General features: G+C 41.2%; 2 protein-coding genes across 2 annotated transcripts; one reads left to right on the forward strand and one right to left on the reverse strand.

The window, feature by feature from the left end:
* Positions 1 to 486: 486 nt before the first annotated feature.
* Positions 487 to 5,610, forward strand: LOC140233200 (uncharacterized). Its single transcript, XM_072313314.1, has 6 exons — positions 487 to 637; positions 1,788 to 2,119; positions 2,652 to 2,900; positions 3,107 to 3,261; positions 3,811 to 4,237; positions 4,913 to 5,610. Exons 1-6 carry the CDS (start codon positions 487 to 489, stop codon positions 5,426 to 5,428), a joined length of 1,830 nt encoding a protein of 609 aa, XP_072169415.1. The 3' UTR covers positions 5,429 to 5,610.
* Positions 5,611 to 6,861: 1,251 nt separating this feature from the next.
* Positions 6,862 to 8,742, reverse strand: LOC140233201 (putative nuclease HARBI1). The gene is made up of 2 exons (XM_072313315.1): positions 8,072 to 8,742; positions 6,862 to 7,474 (listed from the first exon to the last, which is right to left on the reverse strand). The coding sequence occupies exons 1-2, from the start codon at positions 8,740 to 8,742 to the stop codon at positions 6,862 to 6,864; spliced, it is 1,284 nt and encodes a 427-aa protein (XP_072169416.1).
* Between the last annotated feature and the right edge of the window lie 13,212 nt (positions 8,743 to 21,954).

Here is a 21,954-nt window from a genome sequence, read left to right on the forward strand (position 1 = left end):
CACCATTGTATTTTCACGTGGACCCCTTTGAAAATTAATCTCGTACTGAAAGGGCTATTCACCCTGTGAATGGAAATGAATAAAATGATTGAAAAATAAGAATACGTGGTGCGCCGTTAAAGCCCCAGTCACATAATGCTCTGCATCCGACGTTACGTCCAAAAAAGTCATTTTTTTTTTTTCTGCGGACTGCCGCGGATCCCTTGCAGTCACCAGAAAAAATTACATAACATACGCGAAGAAATGCGGGCGATGCGGACAGATGCGACCAGATGTGGATACTTGCGTCCACTTGCGGATGATCTTATACGAATTGATACGTAAGTTGTTCTTTCGACTTGCGTAAACATCCGAATACTTCCCAACATTTGCGGAGAGTTACGAATATTTGCGGATAGTTAAGGATAGTTACAAATTGCAATGACTAATTATTGACAACGTGGTTTTCCCCTGTGATCCCTGTTCAGTCAGTGAATTCTGCTAGTCATGGCACCAAAGTTTCCCCCCAAGAAGCAAGGTAGTAGGGCTAGGGGGCGGCTGAAGTGGACAATGAGGAAACAGTCATCCAAAAATGAGTCAGGGATGGAGGAGAAAACACCAACAACTGATGGAGGACCAAGCAAAGTATACAGGCACGGTGGGCGGAAACGCACATGTCTGACGGTAAGCTCCACATGCTTTTAACCCCATAAAGCCCAAGGGGATACATTGTGCCCCCCCCCCACGAGATTTTCATTGGCCACACCTTCGCCCTTTATCCGATTTCAACCAAATTTGGTGACATTTCATAAAATCTTATTGCAAACATTTTGATATATAATTTAGCTATATTTGATGTTGCTGTTTGCCATGGCAACCATAAACTGACAACCATGTCAGTTAGATTTTGCATCCTTTTTTTCTGTTCCCATTTTATTTAACAGCATTACAGTGGATAAAATGGGTGCTTCTTGGCTGAAATTTGTTGAAGGAGCAAAATTTGAAGTAATGATGGTCCCGGAAAGTATTTCTTACTATTTCTTTTGTTTTTATGTGACAAAGGCATACAACAATAGATGTAATAGAGAAAATTGAAAGCGATAATACTTTCGAAAGATTGCCCTTCTATTTTGTGTTATTTTTATTTCCTTACCCAAGTTATGCCTCTAATATCATTATTTTATCATATTATCAATTTGCAATGTTGAAATTCCACTATTATGCAAATATGAAATGTCATAATAATACATGTACCCATTCCAAACATTTCACCTCAGGTGTCATAATGTATTATTATGTTGACATGAATAGCGCCTCCATGTGGTGACCTTGAGAAATTTCAGCCATAACAAATAATAGGATTCCACTTGGTTATCATCTGTGACAAAATAGCAATGTGAAAATGATTGGTCTACAATAAAACATATAAAATGGGGATAAAGAAATTTTGCAGAAAAATTATGTTTTTTACATTTTCCCTATGTATTCCTTTATATTTTAGAATATAGCGCCCTCCATGGGTGACCTTGACAAAATTTAAATGTATAATCGGGTAGAGTATGAGTTACTCTACCCATGTGTCAAATATGACGTTGATAAAAAGTTATGTAGGGGGAGCACAATGTGTCCCCCCCCCCCCTTGGGCTTGCGAGGGGTCAAAATAGCTTGGGCTTAGTAGGGTTAATATAGCTTTATGCTGCAAGATTTCTTCGTGATTTTTACTTCAATTTTAAATTTCATGCCCAGTTTCGTTCATTTTTTTTTTCATATTCATCTCACTAATCTTGTTTATTCTCTTCATCTCACAGACAAGACAAATGACCAAGCGATCATGAAGGCCCAAAGGTTGACCAAAGATGAGGCCAACGAGGCAGAGAGCGTATCACACGAGGCCCACGATGAGGCGCACGAGGATACGCACGAGGAGACACATGAGGAGGCCCACGAGGAGGCCTACGAGGAGACGCACGAGGAGACGCACGAGGCACACGAGGAGGCGAGCGAGGAGGCCATGAAGTTGGCGCAAGAAGCGGCCCACGAGGAAGCGAGTAATATGGCAAGAGAGGAGGCTCAGCAGATGATCGTAGAAAATGAGGCGCAGAACGTGACCCAGGAGGAGGCTGATAAGAAGGAGGTCCCTGTACAAATTCAGAGAAGGAAGAAACCGAAAGAGCCATCCTGCCATCTCAGTAATGAACAACTAGATGATCTCCAGGACTGGCTCACCAGGAAGCCAGAACTCTATGATCTCAAGATAATAATCTCCTCCATTTCTTTCATGCTGCCATTGTGGAATTGACTGTTTACATACGTGTTAGTAGAACAAATGAAGAGTTTGTTCACAAAAAAGTCCACTTTTGAAGATTTTGAAGTACGGTGTCTGTCATAAAGTTCAAAGTAATACCTTTTGAATGATATATTGTTCACTATTATAAAGGTACATTTTTGAAGTTATAGTCAAAAGAAGCAAAACTTTTCTTATTATTCTCTGTATTTTTCTTGACCTTTAATCGCAAATATCTCCATTTGGCAAGTATGGACTTATCGGTTTTTGCAAACAAACTCTTCAAATATCTATTCATTTATTTGTTTGTTTGTTTGTTTGTTTTGACAGAAATTCAGAAACAGAAATAAATCCAATGAAATGCCTTTTGTTTCTCCTTTATTTTCAGCACCCCGATCACAGGAACAAAGACCATTGTAATGCCCTCTATGCGATGAAGGCAAAAGAGTTAGGTGTTACAGTCATCCAACTGAGAAACCGCATAAAATACATCCGAGACACCGTGGGGAGGGTGAATCGCCACGACAAGACTGGCGAGGGAGCGAAAAGAATAACCGAGTCGGACAGGACGACCCATCACAACTTTAAATTCTTGCAGTCCCACATCCACACAAAACCCTCCAGATCAACAACCAAGGTAAATAATATCATTACTAGACTTTGTTGTCACCATTTAATGACTTGATGTTCATTATTTCAATCGCAGTTTTGTTTTTTTTTTTTTTCAGGTCAATCTGAATGAAGGAGGGACGTGAGTCAACTTGCAATTTTGATTTTCATAATTCGATTCATGATGATTGAATGATATTGATTATTATGCGTCCCCTGTTCCTTCCATTACAGGTTGCTGATCCTGAGAAGTGCGGGATGAGACCCCCGATCCAGACGCCAGATGGTGATGGCGAAGAAAAAGAAGAAGACGAGGAGGAAGCAGAGGAGGAGGAGGAGGAGGAAGAAGGAGGACAGGAGGCCCATTCATCGAAAGCATCTGTCACCCTGTAGGTTCTAGTATACTTTGTTTTTTCTCTCGTTCTTTCCTTCCTTCATTTCTTTCTCGTGTTATCTTCGGCTTGACGCAGCTGTGTCACATTCGTCTGTGCATTCTAGTGGCCACATACCTTGACGATTTTTTTTTTTCATTATTTCTGTTTTTATGGAGGTTTATTTTGGTAATATCTCCACACCTATAACTTTGGGCGATGCTCCCCCCAATGTTCTGTCTTTTATAGGGTGAAGTGTTATATTTTTGTGCGTAGTTTGTGTGCGTTCTAGAGTCACATTTGTTATCGGATTTTGTTCAAATTCGGTATGGGGTTTACTTTGATAATCTACAATAATTTAGATTTTGGATGTGCTGACCCGTCTTTGTTCCGTCTTTCATAGGGTCAAAGTTCATGTTGTTGGTAAGATTTTTTGTGATAAAACTGACCTACACATATGCATCAAATGTGATATCTCGAACATTGTTAAATCACTGCTCCCAATGGTACACAGTACCTTTAACCATTTTGCTTGCTTATCATTTGTCATCGTTTGTATTTTTGCAGTGCTCCAATCCAAAAGAAGACGCAAAAGAAGACGAAAAAGAGCAAGAAGGATGAAGAGCAGTCGGAAATATTGCGGGAGATGAAAGCGACTATGCAGCAAGGTTCTACAATCCGCGCGGAAATTCAGGCGATGCTGGATGTTGGAAGGGGTCAACACGGTCAAAGCTCTCCGAGATCAAGAGAGAAGAGCTCATTTGGACAGTATCTTAATTATTCCGTATTGCCTACCATCCACGACTCTCTGTGGCTTGACTGCCGGTTTGAAATCAATAAGGTCCTGGACAAGTACCAGCGTAAATCCAGAGATTTAGAACGCGTCCAAGCAGCCATACCTCAACACACAGCTCGGACACAGCAGAGTACCTCCCTGGGCCAACAGGGTGTAGCACATCAGCTTCAGCAGACGTTCGAGAAATCTTGTACACCGGTTAGTATACATTACACTGTCCTCTTTTAATGAATTACGGACACTCGCACACACAAACGCACACACACATACAGACACACACAAACACACAAAGACACATTATGCAAACACATGTGACTGACACTGACTTGCCTGGCACCATTACTCACGTGATTATGAAGCCTTTTTCACAACATATATATGTTTATATGTTAGTGCTGTCATTATGTGTTTTTTCCTTTTCTGTCTGACTATTTATGGGCTTCCATTTCTATTTCTATGTTGTCAATGTTTCTAAACATTTGTTCTATCTCTATTTTTTTCTTTTTGTTCTGTTACAATTATTTTCGCTGTTGTTGCTTCAGACATTTTAGTTGCTGTTCTGATGCCGATTGTTACCAATATTTTCACTGATTCTTTCTCTCCCGAGGGGCCCACACTCTACAAGTTTCGTCTGTTCAGTGTGTCCCTCCGTTTTTCGCCTTGTGTACGTTGATATTCCACTTTAACTCAATTTACTTCAGGCATTGTAATGTGTCTTTACTGTAAGTATACAAGTACTGTTTTACTCTGTTAAACTCACTTTGTTTGTTTGTTTTTTATACGATTTCTTTCACTGAAGAAAGAGTGATGTATGTTATTTTTTATTGTCGAAAAACGGAATAAACTTGAACATTTAATTTTCTTTTTTCCCAGTCTCCGATGCGTATGGGCTTAGCACAGTGGCAGTACGAGTATCAGCGGCCAGAGGAGACATACTTGTTTCCGGAGGGCCAGACTACTTTCACCCCGCAACAGATGGCAATGTTTGATCAACCCAGGGCCACAGCTCCAGCTGCTCTTGGAGTTCCAACAGTGCACACCAGGATGGTGCGGGTTGTCAAACCCCCACTTGTACAGACCATCATTGGACCATCAGCAGCTGCAACAAGCACAGTCACCACGCCTGCCACATTTGTTATCCCTCAAGTGCCCACGAGTTCTCCAGATGCCTCCAGATGCCATTCAGCATCCACTACTTTCACAGGCTCGGAGGATTTCTTAGCAATAGTGCCCTCGGCAGCGGATCTGGACACATCGCAGCAGGACGGAGATGCGCAAGTCAGGTCTGTCGCCTCAGACAGTTCATTCAGCAATCTTCTAGGGGGTGGCATGAACATCAGTGCCACCGAATTACAGGACATTGGCAACAACGTAAAATCTGGTGTGTAGAAGCAAGGATAACGAGAGTGTTTTAATAAGGATCAAGGAAAATACCGATCAGATTTTTTTTTTTTTTTAAGGATCTAATGTATGAATGGTCAGGCTCTTTCATGATAGTATCCAAGTATGTCATATATAAGACTTCTAGACGAGGAGCAAGAATAAAGCAGATCAAAGCTTAGTTGACGTTGAGCATTCTTTCACATTCTTTTGCAGGTGTTTGGTGCTACTTTTTTTTTTCTGGTACATTTTCTTAGTCAAATTTGTAAGGTAAGGGTAGGGGCTAGCAATAGGATCATTTGGGTAAGGATACAGGATAAAGATTTGGGGTATAATTAGGTTATAGGATTAGGGTAATGCTAATCTTAACTCTAATCCTGGTCCCATAACCTCAGCCCTTCAGAAGAAATTTAGCTTCAAACAATACCTTTCTTTTGTCAAGTTTTACGAAGAAGGAGTATCTTATAATTGTATAAGTAATGTTTTTTTTTTTTTTTTTTTTTTTTTTTTCATGCCGGAGAGTCGGCGGTTACATATGTGCAAAAGATCATTTCATTCGCTGGGACAGAACATTATATCCAACTAGGTGACATGCATAAAATATTGCAAATATTGATCCCCTCCTCGAAAAAAGTGGGGTTTCATGATAAACGGATTGGATTTTTGTGCCCCAAACCCAAAAATATTTTTTGAAAAAAATGAAAGAAATATGTGTTATAAACAGCAAACTTATCATATATTGAACTGTCTTACATTGTAAACTGGAAAACCTGTACATGTATTTATGTCACGTACAAGACTTTCCGTATTCCTTCGATTTGTTTTACAGCAATAAAAGAAAGTGAAAATTTGAATTTGGAAGTTTGATTTTTATTTGTGCGACTCAAATGTGAATATACATCATTAAGGCGCAGAATACATAACATAATTATACCACAAACAAAATGCAATATAGATCGATAAGTTAAACAATAGAGTAAGACAATAATAATTTACAGACATGGAATACACAAACTTCGTTTTCAGTAAGAATGTTCATGATTTACTGGGTTGTGTTAAGGAGACTGTTATACATGTAGTTCAGTAATACTTAATGAATTTCCAGATTTAACAGAAACCAAAATCAGTTGGACTTTAAGAACGCCACCATCCCCCAACGAGATACAATGATTATAACAAATTTAATACGCATTCCATGGAGTTTGAAGTTTTTAGGACTTTAGAGAAATACTAAATTCGTTCTCATTTCATATATCGCTGTCCCACACCCTCCCCAATCAGAAAAGTAAATAAAACGCTGTCACCCCACCCCCTACAAAAAATGTTGACGTCTTTTGAGTGACATACGTTCAAAGAGTGCAGAAGAAATATCAAGTTCAGCGCAAAGAGTCAACCGGTGTCGTCTGTAGGTGCGACCTAATGTGACCATTGTGGGAGAAACTTCATAACTCCACCATGCGGTTCTGCCACCCCACAGCTCCGACTGTGTCGTAGTATTCCTTCAGGTACATGCGCTGCAGCTTGGCAACACGGGTAGTGTGGTTTCCCACGAGTCTCTGTTCCATGTCTTGCATGTTGGTGTCCTGTCGCCACTCCCCTGGGATGATGTTGCGCTGAGCGTCCTCACGGTCAAGCAACTGGTTCTGTTCCCCGGGAATGCGCTGCCTCAAGATGTTGTGCAAAATAACGCATGCCATCACAATGTTAGTGACTGTTTCCGGCCTCTGGAGCATCTGTGTCAGCATGCAGCGGAAACGGCTCGCCAATATGCCATGAGCATCTTCAACCACGCGGCGCGCCCTGGACAATCTGGAATTGAAAATCCTTTCTTCATGACTGAGCTCTCTAGCACAGAACGGCTTCATGAGGGTGGTCTTCAGAGCAAAGGCACTGTCTGCAATGATGAAGTAAGGGACCGGCCTGTCAGTTCCTGGCAGGGGTTGTGGTTTTGGTAGACCAAGGTTTTCATCATCAACAGCTTCCTTGAGGGTGGACCGGTTCCAAATCTGGGCATCGGAGGCGGCACCAGGGGCACCAATGTCCACCCATCGGAACCTGGATAATTCCAAGATAAAGTGGACATAACATCCAATATTCAATTTCAAAATTTTCAAATCAAGCTGGTATCGTTTTTTATGGGACAAAGCTTTATGGAAAAATCCTCATTTGTAATATATATTTATATGTAATGAAAGTGATAATATCGGGGATTGTTTTATAAGATTTAATGACAAGTTGTTGCTAGTTTTGATAATCAAAGCAAAAATGACACGGTGAATCACCACGAGTCTTTGATTTCATTAGATTAATCGGTTAAAATAACTTTTTGTGCAACAAAGACATATATTAGCAATGCTAATTAACATTTTGTTAATCACATACTATTAGTTTATAATTAAAAAAAAATAGAAGATGCTCGTATGTTCAAGCACAACGCTCCAATTTCATTCTCATGTCTATGAACATTGCTATAATTATCAAAGTAACAGCAGCTTTAAAATTAGAACCTTCTCCACTAATCTGGTCAATCTGTATACATGCACATATTAAAGCAACATACAACGCATTATGATATCTCTACCACTAAGTAGATTCGTAACAATGGTGTTAGGATGATGTCATGGTGTTAACGGGTAATAATCTATAGCCCACCTGTAGTCAGCGTCGACTAAAGCCAGTAAAGCTACAGAGAAAAATCCCTTATAGTTGAAATATTCTGAGCCGCTGTTTGGGGGGCACCTGATGCGGATGTGCTTGCCATCAAGAGCACCGATGGTGTTGTGGAAATTCCACCGGGCACCGAAGCGGTTGGCTATCTCCTTCCACTCCTCTGGGGTTGTGGGGTTCGAGATGGTTTCATCACCATACTCTTCACATATGGCTGTACACACTTCTCGAACAATGATAGAGATACTGTTGTGCGGAACGTAGAACATGTACATGAGAGAATGGTAGGAGTCCCCAGTGGCTACATAGCGCAAGGTGATGGCAAGCTTGAGTCCAACCTCTAAGGACTTCCGCCACCAGGTGTCATACTTGCGCAGACGCGGAGTGAGACGGTCCCGCATCTCAGCGAAGAGTTCTGGACTCAGGCGAAGAAAGTTCTTAAAGGACACGACATCCTCAAGCCTCAACATATCCAGCAATTGACTGTAGGCACCATGCTCCGGTCGTAGAGTGAGCCAATTCCGAACCCACACTGTGCGAGGTTTCCGATGGTTGGTGACGTCCAGGTACCGTGCCACCAGGTAGGCCGTCCTCAATTCAACGTCTTCAAGGGTCTGCAGTGCCAAGTAGATCTTCGCCAATTCACGTCTGTCCATGGCGATAGTCAGAAGGGAACACGTGGAATATTGAGGGAGCCTGTTGAATGTATAGTGGCCCAGCTAGTTGAAAGGCAGGGCACATGGTGTTGGGAGTGAAAAATGGAAAACGTCATAGGACGCAATTGTCCGTAGCATCCGTAAATGCCCGTAAATGTCCGTAAGCGGACGTACGTGTGGTGATGCGTTAACTTGTGGTCAACTTTGGATACTTGCGGAGGACGTAAGCGAACGCAAACGGACGGGAGGTAAATTTGTTTGCGGATGGTCTGCGTCCTAGCTACGTATAGTTACGTTCAGTTACGGATAGATACGTTTGGTTACGGTTACTTATCACGTAAGTCTGCATCCGTGGAGTTCCTTTCGCAGGCTTGGCGCCGTCATTTTGCGTTTCTTTACGGATGACTTACGGACAATTACGTCTACATGGATACGTCCCTGCGGATGCCTGCGTCCACGCTGCGTCCCTCTGCGTCCACTCATTCGTATCTACCCGCGGCGGACGTAACCCATCATAAAGCACTGTGTGACTGGGGCATTAAAGCCTTCCCTTCCAAAAGCATACGGATGGTGGGGGAGGGGGGGGGGGGGGCATGCTGGCCTCCCTTCCAAAACCCTGAAATGGGGGGGGGGGGGGGTAGGATTTGGATTAACCACATGAATATCGCTCAAACCAGACTGTACGGATCTCACCCTATATTTGAAAAAGAATGCTATATGTTTAATACATCGGTGCCATTAAATAACTTGGTGCCGCGGACAAAGACAAAAGACTGGGAGTACAAAAAAAAAAAGTTGCTAAAAGCCTGGTAGAGTGTACTATAGCATCCACTAAGTAATAGCTGTTTTAATTTGCGTTTGAACGTGAATAGGGATAAGGAAGAAGTAATATCTTGAGGGAGGTCATTCCAGTATCTCGGTCCAGTAAACGTAATTGTTTTCTTTGCAAAAATAGTCCGAGTACGGAGAAGGTGATAGGCGTCACTCTGGCGAGTAGAATAACAGTGGATTGAGCGATTTCTGTTGAACATGTGGATAAAAACAAAGCAAGACAAGCAATCCAATTTGTTCCTGAAGACCTCCTCAATGCGTGTTCCTTAATCTGGCGTGGTGGGGCAGGTGATGACCTCATCCCTGTATTCCTCTACAATGGCTTGGCAGACTACGTGGATGAATAAAATGAGACTGATCGTATTCCCTGCCACACGGAAGCTGTAAATGAGGTTTGGGTACTTGGTAAACAACTTCGCCGTGGTGGCCAGCTTCAAACCTGGAGGTATAGTGCCTTCCTCATCTTGGGATCCTGCTTTTGTATCCTTGACCCCACTCTATATTGCACCTACTCATCGAACATAGCATGCTCCATCCTTCTTACGTAGTTAAAGAATGTTCGTGGATCTTCTACTCTAAACTCCTCCATTAGCCTGGAATAATGCCTCCTCCTCCTCTCCTTTGCCAGCCATGGTCAAGTTTGAAATCTTCTGGGTCTTCTCCACCTGTTTCTTCTCTTGATCTTCTTCACATCTCTTTCAAGTTATAGGCTGATTTGAGGTTGAGAACAGCAACTGCAGCATTTTTAGCGACAGATTGCTTTGCTACAGCAAAGCAATAGCATTCAGGCCTTTAAAACAGTGCAGCCCCCCACCTCCCTTCAGGTGGTTATCGATTCCGATTTTTCGGGACAGGGGTAGGTCCCTATATTTTAAGAGTTCAGTTTAGGGGAAAAATCCCGAAAATTCCTTGAAATAAGGGAATTTTTATTAGTTTTCCCTGAACTATTTCCGATGAGGGGTTATAGTTTTCAAATCTTTCCCTAACATTATTGAAATATGATCCCTGAAAAAAGGTTAGTTTCAACCCCCGAAAATTCTGAAATACTGGTGCATGCTTTGCTGCGAAGCATGCCAGGCTAGCCTAGCCTTCTTTTCACATTTCGCCACATGCGTTGTACGTACGTCATAATGCTTGTATAAGTAGACGACGTTAGGACGCAGGCGTAGCAGTAAGTCCCCTAGTCAATGTCACCCTGTGGTTATGTGGACCCCTACACGTATCTGCAGCTCCTTACAACCCTACATGTGCAGGCGCGGTTCTTGGAACGGGAACCGTTCAACTTTTAACCCCAAAAGATAAACACAAATTTTGAAGAACTATCAGATATCTGCAAATGTTACAAGGCTTTTTCTTTTAAAAGAAATGACTGATGTGTCGTTCGAATTTCTCTCTGAAATACATATCATCTATTATCTACATTACTCATCTAGGTATCTCTTTTTTCAGATATGTCCATCTGTATAGAAATCCCAACCGGGACCCTGAGTGAAGGAAAGTGCTGAAGAAAGTACATCTTCTATATGGTATATTCAGCATATATGAATATATGAGAAAGTCCCTTAAAAGAAAACTGTACTGACATTTTCTAATTGTCTATTTCTAATCTACATTTTTTGATGCCTACTACTGGAAAGAGAGGATTGTAAAACCCAGGATAAGCCTGTAACGATTTTTTGAAGAAAAAAAATGAAAACGAGCAAGCCATGGAACGATCCACACAATTTGGCCTACGTCACAGGTGCTCTTGGTGCACAACTCCGACATTAGCAAGACGAACTACACAATGCCAATTTACTGATGAAATCTCACACGAAGTACTGCAAAAGCTGTTATTTAGTATAATTGCAATATGGAGCTATAATAAACATGTTAAACAATATCTATTAATCTTTAAAAGCAATCTCTTCAGTGGGGAAATTCCAGATATGCAAAATGAAATTGGCATCGTTATCCGAACGTGCTGCCCATAGAAGACTGTGTGTAAGTAACGTTACGCATTGATCCATGATCATGATCGAGCGATGGTTCGCCAGTTCAAACTATCTAACGTAGATGAGGGCTGAGTGAATCTAAATCCAAATGTAGATAGATTCTCTTCAACGGCACGCACGAGTTACGCTTAGATCTAGTAAGATGAAAACGGTACCCAGTACACATAGACTCTGAAATACTAGAACTAGGACTAGGACTACTGAGCAGTCAAGGAGTAGGTTCTACGTGGCAGTCCAAGTTTTGATGAGTAGGCCCTACACTCACTCACCGTCGACATTGCAGCTGTAGGCCCTATGTGCACAGCGCTAATAAGGCACAGCGTAACGTTACATACCCCTGCTGCCAGAACTTGAAGAAAGTCCAGACGAAAGTCCAGACTCCAGATCTAGATCTGGACCCTTGTCCTGCAGGCACTGTTGTTCCTGTGCTGGATTTTTCAGGTAAGGTATCTGCTTTATGGATTTCCGATGTTTTGTAGTCGAGATAAATCTCATAGTGGTGTTATTTACACCAAGGACTAATGTTAGATCTAACAGTTTGTTTCATTTATAGTAGGCCTACTAGGACCCATATCTCGGAAGAGTGGCCTGACCACGTAGATTCTAACACAGTGTCGCCGCTTCGCGATCCCAGCGCTGGTGTAGGTATAGTGCTAGCGTACTTCCGTATCCATTATATCTCAAAATTCACCTTGCCAAATGGCACCAAACTCACAGGAAATACTTTATGATTCATATCCAACTGCTCACGTTAATTGGAAACAAATCACATGTCGGGAAGCGTAAGTGTAGATGTCGACTTTCCTGTCAGCGTCGCTAAAAATAATCTGCTCTACGTCTAACACGAGTGATTGCGGCCAGGCCCTACCTACCTGCTGCGCACGCACAGACTGAAGTTAGTCATTTAATATCATGAGACAAATCTTTCAAGTAATCGGGGGCAATAAATAAATTTACAAATTATTTGTGGTAAGTTGAATGAAAAATGTAGTTCCTATATCACACAAGTCGCAAAAATCATTACACTTTTGAGTTTAGTTCTCGCGTAAATTCCCCGTTCGCACAGTACTAGTCGGCTAACTTCAGTTCTAGATTGTGCATCTTGCGTTCGCCAAGATCTCTCGCGAGGAGTTAGTTGGTTTTTTTTTTTTTGAGTGACGACTTGAAAGTCGACGTCAATATTGATACTTCTCGATTACTGATTTCGTTCAAATATAAGAGAATACTTTGAAATATTCTATGAAGTATATCCTGTAATTTTGGTGCGATTTGGTTTAGTGAAATTTGAGATATCTACATGGATAGAACAGTACACAAGCGCCGCCTGCTAGCTAAATTAGGCCTAAGCGTCGTCTGCTACTCGATACGAATTAACGCACGCGTATGCGAGCACTTGTAATCAGTAATAGTGAGAGCACCTGTGACATCATGACATCCGGGCTCGTCAGCTCATTAGCATAATTCTCACCTAAAAAGTTCAATTTTTAACATTAAATTACGGACTTAATCGTTGTGAAATTTTGATTCTGTTTGCACCGCTGGGTCTTTTAGAATTAAAAGAACAACATATAACAAAAATAAAAAACCGGTACAATGCCCTTTTAAGTACATATTCCTGCCCATGCATGTGCTGAAATTGTGGACACTCTTAACGTCAGAGCTCTTCCTTTATTTAGGGGTTAATTTTGCTAGCTTCCCTTCCAAAATTAAATCTTTGAAGGCTCGATCCGTGGCGGCAGAATTTTAGGTGGTAGAAGGCCGGTGCACCACGTATTCTTTATTTGGGTATGTACCGTATGTGGCCCTGAAAACGGCAAGAACATTATTGCCGAAGCGTCGGGAGTGGGTTTTTTGGCCATTTTCAGGTCCACATACATACCAAGAAAGAGAGAGTGTTCCAGCGACAAGTAACTAAATACGTAGGCCTACTTGAACGAGAATTTATTTCTCTCTTGTAAACGATCGGGTTTTCGTGCAAACCACTCAACCAATACTGTTCTCTTGAATGTTGTTAAAGATTTACAAGATAGTCCTCCTATGGACAAAGGTCTTATTACGTGCCTTTTTACTCTAGATCTTAAGAAGGCATTTGACTTGGTGGATAATGTTATTCTTCTATAGAGAAGCTGAAGCATTATGGTTTTGATGAGGGAAGTGTGTCCTGGTTCCAAAGCTAATTAACTGATGTAAGACTTCAGGCCACTATGGTGAATGGATATACTTCATCGAAGAGGAGGGTTGAGTTCGGTGTACATCAAGGATCGATACTCGGCCCACTACTGTTTTTGTTGTTTATTAATGATATCCCAAATGCAAAACAACACTGCAAACCATCACTGTATATGCTGATGGCAACACTTGTCTCTATTTTTCATGTAGTGATCCTCATGATATATCTGTCTCAATTAATGAAGATTCAATTTACAAAGTATTTCGCCTTGGCTCACGTGTAAGTCTGAATAATATATGCTTATTGGTTCTTAAAGACGATTGACCAGATGTAAAGATGATTTGATTAATGTTGAGATAGGTGGGGAAATTTTGCACCGAAATGTAAATACATGTATCTGGGAGTGATTTTTTTTTTTTATTCTTGTTTAAATTGGAAATAGCATATTGATTACATTCGTGGTAAGGTTGTTTATTTCTTCTTCGTAAAACAAAATAATTTTCGAATTCTCATATTGCAAAAATGTTATATCACTCAATTAATCTCATTTTGATTACTGGTCTTCTGTATGGAGCAATGCTAATAAGTCCCATCTGAACGTGTTTTTCATTCTTCAGAAAAGAGCCTTGAGAATATATAAGTGCTAATATGTTTGCACGAAGTGATTGATTATATAATCAATCAGGAATCAAACCTCTTCAAAGGAGATGGAAAAGAATGAATCTTATTCTTATGTTTGTGTCCACCACATTGCGCCTGAATACCTTGCCAATCGAATATGCGTCCAAACTACACGATATTCTCAGTGTAAAATATTTTTGCCAAAATCAAATACAAATTTTTAAAGGAACAGTTTTTTTTATTCTAGTGCAATATTATTCAATAATATACCATATGATATTCGATCGAGTGATAGAATCTGTATTTTTAAACAGAATATTAGAAGACATTTTTTTTTGAGGCTATGTTTTGAATATACATAGGCCTATATAGGTCTATCTTGTGTTGTTACTATAGTATTATATACATTGATTAATATTAATGCCATAAATGATTATTTGCATACTCTGGCTTAAAATTCAATTTATCTAGGGACACTTTCCATGCTTTGGAAGTGAACAAGTATACATGTGTTTATCATGTTGAGTAGTTTTATTCTTGTTTGTTTTGTTGTATATAGTTATTCATGGAATTTGTATTTGTTGTTTTGCCCTGTACACCATTGTATTTTCACGTGGACCCCCTTGAAAATCAATCTCGTACTGAAAGGGCTGTTCACCCTGTGAATGGAAATGAATAAAATGATTGAAAAATAAGAATACGTGGTGCGCCGTTAAGCCTTCCCTTCCAAAAGCATACGGATGGTGGGGGGGGGGGGGGGGCATGCTGGCCTCCCTTCCAAAACCCTGAAATGGGAGGGGGGGGGGGGTAGGATTTGGATGGGCCCTTCCCTTCCAAATGCCTGTGATATTAGTAGGGGGTCAAAATTTTAACTCATTTCCATCTTGTAGGGGATATTTCTAGGAATCTGGAAGAAGCATGTGTGTATGGTTGACCGCCTGAGGAGTGGGGGGGGGGGGAGTATGGTCACTGCTTGTAGGTTTTCATCGACCACAAAAAATAAAGTAAATGAATATAAATTTATCAAACTGATATTTCACTTCAATTTTGACGTTTTGAAGGTTCAGCAATAGTGTGTGTTTGTGTTGCACGTTACTCTCTGCAATTTGGCTTAAAAAATATTAGTAAGCTAGCTCTTCAACCTGTGGGGGGGGGGGGGGGAGGGGGGAGGGTTTTTTGCAGGAGCTTCTCGAGGGCCTGAAATGACACACAATGTGTGTGATTCTATACTCATTACAGATTAACAGCTAGCTGGTATTCGTTTCGATGATCCACGGTGGTGCCAATGAAGCATTGCCAAGGTTGCAAATTTGTTTTGTTTGTTGTCTGGGCTTTTCCCCGAAAGGAAATATGAATTATTAAAAGCGCCCTCTGCCTTGTAGAAGAGCCACTTTGCCTGAGTGAATGATTTGCATAATGAATGATATCATTGCAATGAACCCCTGCATGAGAGAAAAGAATGAGAGTGTCCATATTTTGGCTTTTTGCCTTTGTAAATGTTGAATCTTTTGAAAGTGATTTTTTTTTCTCTCTATGATATTGATTTTTAGTATTGATAGATTGCTTTTTAACGACGTCTGGTCTGTTGTTATATTCCAGTTACCATAGTGAAATCGCGAATCCATTTTAGAATTGAATTTAATTCATTGTTTTTTTCTGTTGATGCTGTTGTTCTGGAGTCAATGACGGTAATCATCTTCTCACTCTGCATGAACACATAAGGCAACGTGGAAAATATGCGAGGGAATAATACTCATCATTTTATGATTTTAGTTAGACATTAATTTTAACAGCACTTTCTCCTTTTTTGTCTTGAATATTACTTTATATACAGATTTGCCTAAAGGTTTCTCTTTTTCGACAAAGTAGGCCTAAATGTCGTATACCTCCGATGTTTATGTTGGTGCATTCAGCAATATAGATAAACTCGAAGAAAAAAAAAGAGAAGGATATACAAATCGCACCCGGGAAAGAGTACAGTCTGCTATGTCGAAATATTGGATTGATATTGAGATTTGCAACATTTTAACACTATGGTGGATGGTATATTATTGCAACAAAAAGAAAGTATCAAATTCCTTGGAATATAATAAGTGAAAATATGAAATGGAACGTTCATGTGCAATATATCTCTGAGAAAGTGTCTCGCAATGTTGGTATACTTCATAGTTAAGGTATTATGTTCTTCGGAATATTCTATTTATGTTATATATGTAATTCGTTGATATTATCGCATATTTCATATTGCAACATTGTATGGGCAACTTCAAAAAGCCACATTGATAGTATATTACTTTTACAAAAGAAAGCTATACGTATTATTATGTACCAACTCAGGTTATCGAGACCATTCAGATCCTTTATTCGCAGAACTAAACACACTTAAGGTGAATGACATTAATTCTTTGCAAAACTCACTCTTTATGTTTCGCTTACATAATGGTCAGTTGCCATCTTCTTTTTCCTCACTATTTCAATTAAACAAGGACATACATTCTTATCCCACAAGACAATCTGACAAGTTTCATTTATATAATCCCAAAACAGTGATGGCTCTGAAATCTGTCAGACACACCGAACTCGATGTTTGGAATTCTCTTCCTTCTGAAATTTAAAGTTTAAAGTCCATGTACTCTTTTAGGAAAGCTGTAAAAACAATGTTGTTTTTTGGATATCAGTAATTCCATTGTCATTGTTAATGTATTATACACGAAATTCTTTCGCAGAAGTATCGACGCATTTAATTTATTTACGTAATTATGTAACCGACCATGACCTGTATCAGCTGTTCACCTGCACCTCGGTGAGAAAATATTTTGTTATGCCTTGCTAATCAGTGATACAGGTGATCTTACTTTGTATAAACCTTAAATGAAAGCAGACAGACCTCTCCTTTCCCTTTCTCCTTTCAACTATCCTATCTCTATGCAAGTCATCCCTCCCTCTTATTCTCCTTCCGATGTATATTATAATAATAAGTATGTACGGTGGCTGCACGCAAATCAAGCCACGCTTAAGGGCCGTTCACATTGGAGTGGTTTTGCGGCAGCTCCAGCGGCAGCGGTTTGCCGCTAAACTCTGCCGCAGCGGCACGCTGTTCACACTGGAGCGGTCTGCCGCGCGTAATATGCAAATCAAATTGTTTCCCTTGGCACCTGCAGTTTACTAGTAATAAATTACATAATATGCACATATATACTGTGAATACATCACCTGGGTCTGAGAATTAACAAAATCCCTTTTCCAAAATGAAACATACAATAAGGGAATCAAGGATTCGTAACATACAAGAAAACTGTAATTGGGCAATCACTATTTACTGGGATCTCAGCTTTTCGATTTTTTGCTTATAGGATCGATGGTACAGCATTGGTGGAGATGAAAATTGGGCTTGTAACTTTTCGCGAGATACCAAGAAAACACTTATGAAATAGTATAGAACATACCATTTTAAATGGAATTCAAAGTTTATTCATTGTTGTATGTGTGTTGTACATTTTGCTGTACATTGCTGTGCAAAGGCAATGAAGGAAAAATATTCTGTGAACAACTTATATTTATGCTTGTACATGAATGTGCATGTGCAATGATGATACAGAAACCAATAAATTAAATCAAATCAAATCAAATTTTCGTGCCAAAGTTGATCTTTTTAGCTAACTTTGTCAATTTTACGATGCTGAATAATAATAAAAAAAGGTTCCATATTTCCAACCGGCTACTATTATTCATGGTGTAGGAAACTCAAAGCATTTAGTTGCACAGTTTATGTATACATAGGGCCTATACCCTCTGGAAATAACAAAAATGCATCATTATAACCCTTTACAGTAGAGGCACAAATTAGGTTGTGGAAGTTTTTATCCTTTGTTGGCAAGGGCTACGAGGTTTGTCCTCTGGATGTGCGGTATCGAGACTTCGAGGATAAAGCGGAAATTGTCCTGGTTAAAGTCATCCACGCCCAATGTCTGGAAGGTATATGTCACATCCTGACTCAAGGCTTATAAAAGATACTTTTTGGTCCATCTGCTCTTTGAGACATCCTCAAATTTTCAACTTCAGTCGCCACCACCAAAGGCATGACCAATCAGACGTTCGTTTGTTCTTTTCTCAGCAAGCTGCAGAACATATCTGTCAACAGTGTCAGTTGAATTTTTAGCATTTCATTTTCTATAGTGATATAGAGCAGAAATGTGATGCTGTAAGTAGAGCAAAGATCCATCAGGAGAATGAAAATGTCAGTGTCTGGGTAATAATCATCAATATTTATGATTTTCCCTCTTGGTCTTGAAGTAGTATCTACTACATGCAATGAAATGAGGATATCTGCTTTCTCGTTGTGAGTGACGGCTGACAGCTCCCATGGCATCTTTATAATATGATGAACCCTTTGTCTCTTGTCTTGTCTTTCGTAGATGTGGTCTCTGTGTAAGATGGAATTGACTGCTCAGTATTTTAACTTTCAGGCTTATGATTTGGTTCAGTTTTGTAGGGGTTCTACGGCATGGGTAAATGAAACTTTGTTAGTGAGAAGGAGGAGAGGGCCATTGAGATCAAGACCCCGTTTACAGTGCGAGGCTCGGCCGCGGCTCGGCCGCGGCCGAGTCCAGCCCCGCTTCAGTGTAAACGCGCAAAAGGCCAAATGCGAGGCCAAAATTGGCCTCGCATTTGGCCTCGCTCTGGAGGTGGTCTCGGCCGCGGCCGAGCCGCGGCCGAGCCGCGGCCGAGCCCGGCCTTGCGTAAACGCAAACTGGGCCAAATGCGCGGCCAATTGCGCGGCCAGTTTTAGTCTGGCTTCCAAACCCTCTGCCTGTATCTTTCGCTGTTCAGGATATTAACCCCCTCAACGTCGAAAACTAGTATAGTTTAAGGTGGTTTTGTCCTGCAAAGGATTTTTTTCCTTCGGCAAAGGCCTTTGCCCGATCGGCGACTTCGTCGCCACGGAATTCAGTTGGCAAAGGGTCTGAAAACCAGACAATACCAAATTGCGTTAGTTTACAAGCAGGGCGCCACTACGACCAAATAATGAAAGGTTTGAATCGAAAGCGCGACAGAGCCCAGCAGTGTAAACGGACAAAATTGCGAGGCTCGGCCGCGCAATTGAGGCCGGGCTCGGCCGCGGCCGAGCCGCGGCCGAGCCCGGCCCCGCACTGTTAACGGGGTCCAAGAGTGATTGCGGAAATACTGATGACTTAGACCCCGTTTACAGTGCGAGGCTCGGCCGCGGCCGAGCCGCGGCCGAGCCCAACCCCGCTTCAGTGTAAACGCGCAAAAGGCCAAATGCGAGGCCAAAATTGGCCTCGCATTTGGCCTCGCTCTGGAGGTGGTCTCGGCCGCGGCCGAGCCCGGCCTCTTCTTGGTGTAAACGCGAACTGGGCCAAGTGCGCGGCCAATTTTAGTCTGGCTTCCAGACCCTCTGCTCGTACTTTTTCGCTATTCACGAAATTAACCCCCTCAACGTGGAAAACTAGTATAGTTTAAGGTGGTTTTGTCCTGCAAAGGATTTTTCCTTCGGCAAAGGCCTTTGCCCGAACGGCGACTTCGTCGCCACGGAATCCAGTTGGCAAAGGGTCTGAAAACCAGGCTATACCAAATTGCGTTTGTTTACAAGCAGAGCGCCACTACAACAAAATATTGAAAGGTTTGAATTAAAAGCGCGGCCGAGCCCAGCAGTGTAAGCGGGGTATACTTTCCGATAACTGTATCATCCAGCAATGACTGGATTATGACATGTCTATCAGACTGTTGAACCAGAAGAAATGCAGAGAAAATGCAAATCCTCGTTTGGATTCAATTTTACAGGGTGTATTTTAATCGCAAGAACTGAATGTCTACGTCTTTCTCATTGTCCCATGCAGATAATCTTTAATTTCTTCAGACACAAATTCTTAGTACAGAACATAAACATTTCCCTTTGCATCTCTTTCTAGAATATCACCCTTGAATGTTTCCGATACCTGCTTTTATACCAAACATCACTTTCACCAGTTTCAGTGCAGTGGCATTTTTTTTTAATTACCCTTGCATAATCGTGTTATTGTCATCTAAATAAGTTGAGGATTCCAATGCCTGCAAAGCACCACAGGATCATCGGCGGTGCAACAGTAAAGGGGTATCTCACCGGGCATGAAACTAGTTCGCGACTAGTTCGCGACTCCAGATTTTGCTAGTTGCAGATAACGTCTCCGCAACGTCTCCGAGACGTCTCCGAGACGTCTCCTGAATATTATAGAGCCCCGATTAGTCGCAAAAAATTTAAACATGTTCGATTTTTCGCGAAGTCTCCGCGACGTCTCCGAGACGTATCCATCACTTGCGGAGACGTCGCGGAGACTAATCATATCCGCGACTGCATAGACGTCTCCGCGATGTCTCAGAGACGTCCCAGAGACGTCGCCGAGACCTGCTGGAGACCAGAAAAACTGGCGAGAGGTCACGGAGACGTCTCCGCGACTCTATTTGACGTTGTTTGACCTACTTTAGAAACCACGTGACCCGTCTGCGTGCTGACATCCTGCCTAGATCAAGTCAGGTGATCCTGCAATGGCTCACTCATAATTATTTGACATTTTTTGACACCTGCCATAAGTTGTCTCAGAGACGTCTCCTTGGTGAGATCACAAGACATTTTTATGTTGAGACGTTTCCACGACTGCCTGCGGCTGATAAGTTGGAGACGTCGCGGAGACGTCACCGTTGGTGAGATACTAGCTTAAGCATCTTGAAAGTTTTAATAATTGAGGATGAGCCACAGAAGGCCAATCAGGAAAGAACCTGCTCATTGCTTATTCATAATTCCAGAAATACCTCCAGATAATTACGAGCTCCCTGACGAATTCTTTTGAACAGTTTGTGGCCAACAAACAAGCTTGTGACATCTGAATGGGATACCTGGTATTGTGACCATGGCATTTCTTGCCATTGCGAGACTTTTCCCTGTTTGTCTTCACTCTCTATATTAGGCAGCATCAAATTTTTGAAGATAACCTTTAATCCCATATATCAATGCTTGCTTTTGTACATATCTAGTGACTGGGATTAGATATGATTATTATTGATGAGTTTCCGTGACGCCTGAGGGACAAAAACGGTCGGTGTAATAATGTCAGAGGTAAAAATGTCAAAGGTAAAAATACAAGAGGTTAAAATCTCAGAGGTAAAAATGTCAGAGGTAAAAATGTCAGAAGTAAAATTGTCAGAGGTAAAAATGTCAGGGGTAAAAAATTTTAGAGGTAAAATTGACAGAGGTTAAAATGTCAGAGGTAAAAATGTCAGAAATAAAAATGTCAGAAGTAAAACGAATGTCAGGTAAAAATGTCAGCGGTAAAAATATCAGAAGTAAAAATGTCAGAGGTAAAGATGTCAGAGATAAAAATGTAATTGGTAAAAATGTATTGTACGTCATTGCTATGGTTAGAGAATTAGTCGGCGACTTGTCGCCGACTAATGATAATCAGGGGGGCGTTTCATCAACGAGTTCGTCGGAGGTTTTCACCGACAAATTTGCTATCAGCCAATCAGACGCAAGGATTTCAGTAGCTTTTAACAGTTGTCAGTGTAAATCACTGACACAAAGTTTCATGAAACGGTCCCCTG

The sequence above is a fragment of the Diadema setosum genome, chromosome 9 (genome assembly GCF_964275005.1).
Source record: "Diadema setosum chromosome 9, eeDiaSeto1, whole genome shotgun sequence".
NCBI lineage: Eukaryota > Metazoa > Echinodermata > Echinoidea > Diadematoida > Diadematidae > Diadema > Diadema setosum.

What these genes read in the sequence shown, in the direction of transcription:
- LOC140233200 (XM_072313314.1), top strand. Translation starts at nt 487, where the DNA reads ATGGCACCAAAGTTTCCCCCCAAGAAGCAAGGTAGTAGGGCTAGGGGG. An exon ending in AAGCAAAGTATACAGGCACG is followed by an intron (nt 638 to 1,787) that starts GTGGGCGGAAAC and finishes TTCATCTCACAG; the next exon opens with ACAAGACAAATGACCAAGCG. An exon ending in TCGAAAGCATCTGTCACCCT is followed by an intron (nt 3,262 to 3,810) that starts GTAGGTTCTAGT and finishes GTATTTTTGCAG; the next exon opens with TGCTCCAATCCAAAAGAAGA.
- LOC140233201 (XM_072313315.1), bottom strand. Translation starts at nt 8,742, where the DNA reads ATGGACAGACGTGAATTGGCGAAGATCTACTTGGCACTGCAGACCCTT. An exon ending in TTAGTCGACGCTGACTACAG is followed by an intron (nt 7,475 to 8,071) that starts GTGGGCTATAGA and finishes GGAATTATCCAG; the next exon opens with GTTCCGATGGGTGGACATTG.